This window comes from Antrostomus carolinensis, unplaced genomic scaffold (genome assembly GCF_000700745.2).
Source record: "Antrostomus carolinensis isolate BGI_N321 unplaced genomic scaffold, ASM70074v2 scaffold16573, whole genome shotgun sequence".
Lineage (NCBI taxonomy): Eukaryota > Metazoa > Chordata > Aves > Caprimulgiformes > Caprimulgidae > Antrostomus > Antrostomus carolinensis.
Window position 1 is genome coordinate 42,015 of NW_010304643.1, and position 6,048 is coordinate 48,062.

General features: G+C 38.2%; 1 protein-coding gene across 1 annotated transcript in view; it reads right to left on the bottom strand.

Moving 5' to 3' along the window:
• The window catches only part of LOC114818414 (protocadherin-15-like), a gene marked incomplete at both ends in the record, with an annotated part of 78,944 nt that overhangs the window by 39,270 nt on the left and 33,626 nt on the right, over nt 1-6,048 (bottom strand). The window contains one exon of the mRNA XM_029084160.1: nt 5,391-5,540. Within this exon, the coding sequence (XP_028939993.1) occupies nt 5,391-5,540 (150 nt within the window). The remainder of the gene's footprint in view (nt 1-5,390; nt 5,541-6,048) is intronic.

A 6,048-nucleotide genomic window follows, 5' to 3' on the forward strand; every position in this document is an offset into this window, starting at 1 on the left:
GAGTTTCTGTATGTCGGGGGCAAACAGGATTGTGACAGAGATACACCTGAACTCCAGCCAACAAAACCCAACACCAACAGAGTAGCTCAAAATACTTTTTCAATGTCTTCTTCAGACATTTCATTAAGTCTCTATCCATTATTTTCACTCAAGTATATAAGTACATTTACTGAGAAATACAAACATAACCCAGTTTTTGTTTTCTGTTTCTGCTAATATGTTTATTTTATAGATGGAAAGGTAAAGGGTTGCAAATAACCACATAAATAAAACATTAAGTTTGGTTTGGAGATGAGATTTCCTCTAAATTGCTCTGTGGCTTTATAGCAAGATGCATGTTTAAGAACTGTAAACCATGAGCATATGCCAAACTGCAAACAGCCAAACACGTCTCTCATACATAATTTAGTATGTGTCCGTATACAAGGATGGGAGTCACATGTGTATATGTGCAGGGAATGAAAGGAAACATTAAAAGAGACAAACTGATCCAGCACCAAGAAGCTACGTTTGAGCTAACGGTGAAACAGTCCCAGAGGAGGTATTTATTAAATGGCTCTAAATAAAATTTGTCCCCATGTACAACTGAAAGTACTGTTACTGCTCAGGACTCATTCTACTGTGAGCAAGAGATAAGTGATAGAAACTTTACTGCCTGCAGTTTTACCGTGTTTTATCTTTTTGCTTTCATTGCTGACCTCCAGCATGATGGCTGTGTGTGCCACGATGTGTGAAGTTAAGTGCTCTGCATAACCAAGATCTGGGGCAAGACCTTCAAATTAACTTGCACTGGTGATCTTGGGCAGAATTGTTTCAGCTTGCACAAGGTAATGCACTAATCCACTGCAAAGTTTATTTTCCATTCAGTCATGGAGTTATATAGTTGTCCTTTTACAAGAGAAACCTTGAAAATGGGTTATACCTCCGCAACAGGAAATTAGATAGAAGTTAAGATACACAGATAAATTAAAATAGGTTATTTCAGTTTCATAAATTTAAAGCAGGGTAAGAACAGCATATACTTCTTAAGGCCAGTTGAAGAGTTTTTCTGTAAAGAGAACATAAACAAAATCTCTTCGTGGGCCAAGGAAGTCTTTGATCTTCAGGAAAATCTACAGAAAGATATAGGTGGATAATGGGGTTTTTTGCCATCCTCTGTCCCTTCTCAGCTCTCTCATTTTCTTGCTCAATATTCTCTTTGCCCTGTACAATTTATGCTGTGTAGAGAAATGACAGATGTCTAAAGGAACAGAGTGGCTTTAAATTACTTTTGTGAAATATTACTGCATTACTGCTGCATACTCCAATCATCAGTGCATAACTAGTTTACATTTCTGAATTACAGGAAGAAAGTACTAATAGAAAAGTGGAAAACAGGACAGCAAAACTATAATACAATAAAAAAGAGGGAATTAAGTACTTTAATAGGTTTAATATTAATCAGTCTTTCTAGTGATAATTTTTATTTACCACACACTCAACTGTTCTAAATGACAGATTTCTCAATCAGCTAGATTGAGACTCTCAGGGAGCACAATAAAATACCTCTAAAAGCAGAAGGAAAAATCAGACAAATTCTCAAGCTGAAAGGGACAGAATATACAGAGATTTAAACTTCACTGAGAAAACAGTCTCCTCAACCAAGGCCACAAACTACCTCACAAGTACTCCGAGTAGACAACTCAAATAAAAACTTCCCAAAGCAATTCTTTCAACACCCCAATGGCACTGCTACAGCCCCTGCCCAAGAAGTCAAGGAGCAGAGATTTCATGCTCCGCTGAGCATCCCCTGAAAGGGGAGGGAGATTGTTCCCGGAAAGGGGACAAGCTCCTCTCTCACGGTACCCTCCAACCTCCTGAAAAATCCACAAGCAGCCACACAAAGCTGCAGCTCACATGTACAACTGGAAGGCAAAAGGTAGATTATCACCACCATAGGCTCTCAGAAGAAACCAATGCAACTCAGCAGCACGCAGATTTGTTTCCACTGTTTTGCTCACTTCTCTTAAAGGCAATAAGGAAAGCAGGGAAACACCTTGGTCTAAAAATTTGTGAAAAAAAAATAAATTGAATTTTATTTGTAATTAGTTCTTTTTCCTCCTATTTGTGGCTATTTTCAAGCTGAGCCTATTGATTTTTTAATTTACTTTTTTTTAAGAGTGTAGCAGACAACAAACACAATCTACACAATTAACTACATATATATTTGAGGAGTTTTTTCAGAATTAAAATCAAAATAATTTCCTGCAAAATGGGACAACAAGCACATGCAAACTGGGGTTATTTGTACATTTTCATGCAAGTGCACACAGCAAAAAAAAAGAGAAAAAAAAATCTTAATCCCTTATTGCCCTCAAGATAATAGAAGCAAAGTGGCAACTACATGAGAGCACTTAACTCTGCTATAGCAGAAATTAACATTTTTGTAGAAAGATGACATGCTTCATAAAATAAATACTTTCTTGATCATATCTGAAAATAAGTCTGAGTAGAGAGTTAAGTTCTAGCCAGCACTTATGTGTAAATGATTATGAGATCATACAGATTCACCGAGGTCATGTTCTTTTTCTAACCTACTTTAGAGAAAGTGGTTTTTACAGACTAATCATATCTGACCTGGGTCATTTTCCTCTGGGAACTATCACAGCTGATCATCATCCCACAGCAGAGAATCTTAAATGATTCTTACACCAATGATGAGAGAGGGTTTCAGGGATGAGTTTGTTCCATGTACAGAGAACAAGCTAAGAATATAATCAAAATAACTGTATTAGCAGTTAAAAAAAAAAAAAAAAAAAAAAAAAAAAAAAAGCCTGTTTTCATTTTAAAAAAAAAAAAAAAAGCCTGTTTTCCATTTCAGAAGATATTTCTAAAGCAGAAGCAAACCCTGATTAGGCAGCACATATCCACTTTCCTGGCCTAAGGAAACTCATGGGCATTCTTGGCATCACAGACTTGGGGGCTACTCAACTCTCTCCAAGACAAATCCCTTTTCTTGCACTCCTGTAACACTGAACGAAAGATTTGGTGCCTGAAGCCCAGGCAAAATAACAAGGTGAGCAACTTCCTTAATACTCCAGCAGCCTGAAATCATTATTACTGCCATTATCACAGTATGCAGAAATCTTAAGGTGACTCTTAGCTTTTTTTAAATGTCAATTTGTTTATAAACTCAGATCATCTGGCAGCGTAAGATCAGTTGAAAACCAACTCCTTTCCCGAAACAGCCAGAACTATCTACCCTCTATCTCTGACCACTTGATAAACTCACATAGTCTAAAGTAACCATGTGTTGACCTTGCAGGCAGAAGTGTGGAGAAGGGAAAAACCTCATTCTCAGAACTCTTACATTTTCCAAAATAATTTTAATTTTTAGCAAAGGCAAGTTTAAAGCCTGACTAACAATAGTTACATTTAAACTTCTCATCATATCTGCCCTTACGCTCTGTCCTTGCCATGTTTCTAATCTGCATCATTTCATTGATCTGATTGATGCTCTTTATAGGAGCAGTTGCACAGTGTCAGTGTGGGAAGGCCACACATAACTGCTGCAATGGGCAGTGGAGAAGGAGGAATGTAAGAGTCTCTCAGACTGAACCTGCTCAGAAAGAAAAAATTTGTGTCTCTGCTAAGCTCATTCTAGTGGTCCAGGCTAATGCCTTGCAGAGCTCTCTTCTTGCTTTCTCCCAGAAGGAACAATTTACTAAGGAATATGTACTCCTGCCCTTTGCATGCCTCCAGGGTCTGAAAATATTTGCAGTTGAAATACCAGAAAGTATAAACCCTCAGAACAGCCTAAGGGTTCCCTTTGAACACCTAAGTACTTCAGCACTGCAGCTGCTTTAGAAAAGCACAGTAGCTGCTCTACTCCATCCCATGGATCATAAACCCAACTCAGGCAGCTCAGAGCATCCTTAAGGCCAACTTCAGGGACTGAAACCATTCCTCTCACACATACTGCAGTCTCATTTAGCAACACTTTCTGCCTCATGTTTCCTGCCACACACACCATTAAGAGGAAAAACTATTTAGATACTCTGATATTTTATACCCATAGCACACTACATTGCCTGCTGCCCTGCACAACAAAGGCTGTGTGATAACCCTGATGATTTCTTTTTGGACTAGAGTGCTTATGCTTTAGGAAAAAACCTTGATTGACATTTTTTCAGCACTGTATGTATTTCTGTACCTTCAATACCCAGCGTATTCTATTCTAAAAATCTACATGTTTATACATGGAGTATACAGGTTGGATGAGGCTTTGAGCAACACAGTCTAGTAGAATGTGGAACTGGATGATCTTTAAGGCCCCTTCTAACCCAGACCATTCTATAATTTTTCTCATTCAGGAAAACAGTATTTGGTCTCTTCCCCAACACCTCTCCCCATACAGCCTTGTGCAAAGCTTGAAGGAACTTAATTATGTTTAAAATTCTTATGTTTTCTTAAATTTTGCTGAAAATGTCCCTGTGGATCTCACTGATGCTTTTAAGCCCTTGTAGCCCAGACTGCTGAAGAGACAAGAGTAACATTAAGGAAGATCCAAAGATAGTAAATGCACCAAGTCAGTCCAGCTCAGGAAGGCCATATGCCAAAAGACTCTGAACTCGCTCCTAATACCGTTAAATCACTGCTGCCTTCAAATGCTTAGTTGTTGATTATACATAAGAAAATGGTATTTTATTACTTAAGTCAGCTGATGAAACTTTTTTTTCCCCCGCAATACATCTACTGCCTTCCACCATCCTTGAATGCCACCCTCCACTAACAGCATCTTGTCTTCTCGTCCATCTAGACTGGAAGCTCTCAGGGGCATGGCTGAAATCTTACAAGAACTACAACTCAAAAAAGTGGTAATTCTTCTATTAACTTCAGTGCAACTAGGATTCACCTCCAGTCTGCACTGAAATGTAAATCAGTGATTGCAAACTTTAATTAAAACTGCTTCTCTTTCTGGGCCTGTGTTCAACACATTTTTCACTGCTCATTTGCTCTACAAACAAATGATTTGGCTTCTGTGAAAACCAAAAGGTTTTATGACGCGGCAAAACATTTCTGGTTATGTTCAACTGAACTGTTTACCTATTCTCCCAAACTGCTTTATTTCAATATCTCACTAATTCAAGAATATCTTTTTGAGATTTTTCAGATGAAAAAGATTTTGTAAAACTTCAGATGAAACAGCTGAACTGCATCTATGCATCTGAGACAAGCCCATCATTGAGTATTAGCAACCTTCTAATAGCTTAAATAACTTAATGAAGTGGATGGAGATACAGAAACTTGATTTCTAGTTGTTTTCAGTGCATTTCAATTTTGTATTAACAAGATCATCTACCACTAACAAAAAGCAAGTTAACAAAGCTAATAAAAAGATCTGAAACTACCTTTATAACGCCTTCCCCAGGCTTCATATCTGTATAAATCTTGACATTGTACGATATATTGGAGAAGGTTGGAGAATTATCATTTGCATCAATCACCAGGATATTGACTGTCACCGGGACACTCTCCTGTACACCATCAGAAGCTGTCATCTTCAGGATTAAAAAAAAAAAAGGCAGAACATGAACATATTTTAATGATGTGTTCTGAATACAATTCCAACTGTGAGAAAATACAGTATGACAACTAAAAATTGACATTTTGTTTTTCATTTTTGTGCACACTTACAATTACAGGGTAAGACTTGGGGCAAAAGCAAAATGAAACAATGCCTTTAAAACATACTGTGTCAGATTAGCAGGAGAAATAACTGTTTCCCAGGGCTGGGCCTGAGATCTGAGCTGCAGTCCATGGCTGGACTACCTCAAGGAGCAGGGCCTAGCCACAACAGCTCACAAACCTGTCTAACACTGCAAGTCTCCCCTGGACAGGGAGCTCCTATAGGTATGTAAACTTCAAAGGCAGCATTTTAAGGTGGGACATAAAGAGCTAGAGGCCTTCTTACTCCATAGAAGAAATCTGAGCTCTCCTTTCAAATGCTAAACAGACAGAAAATCCAGAGATATTGATTGGGAACCCCTGCAGAGGAACAGGGTTTCC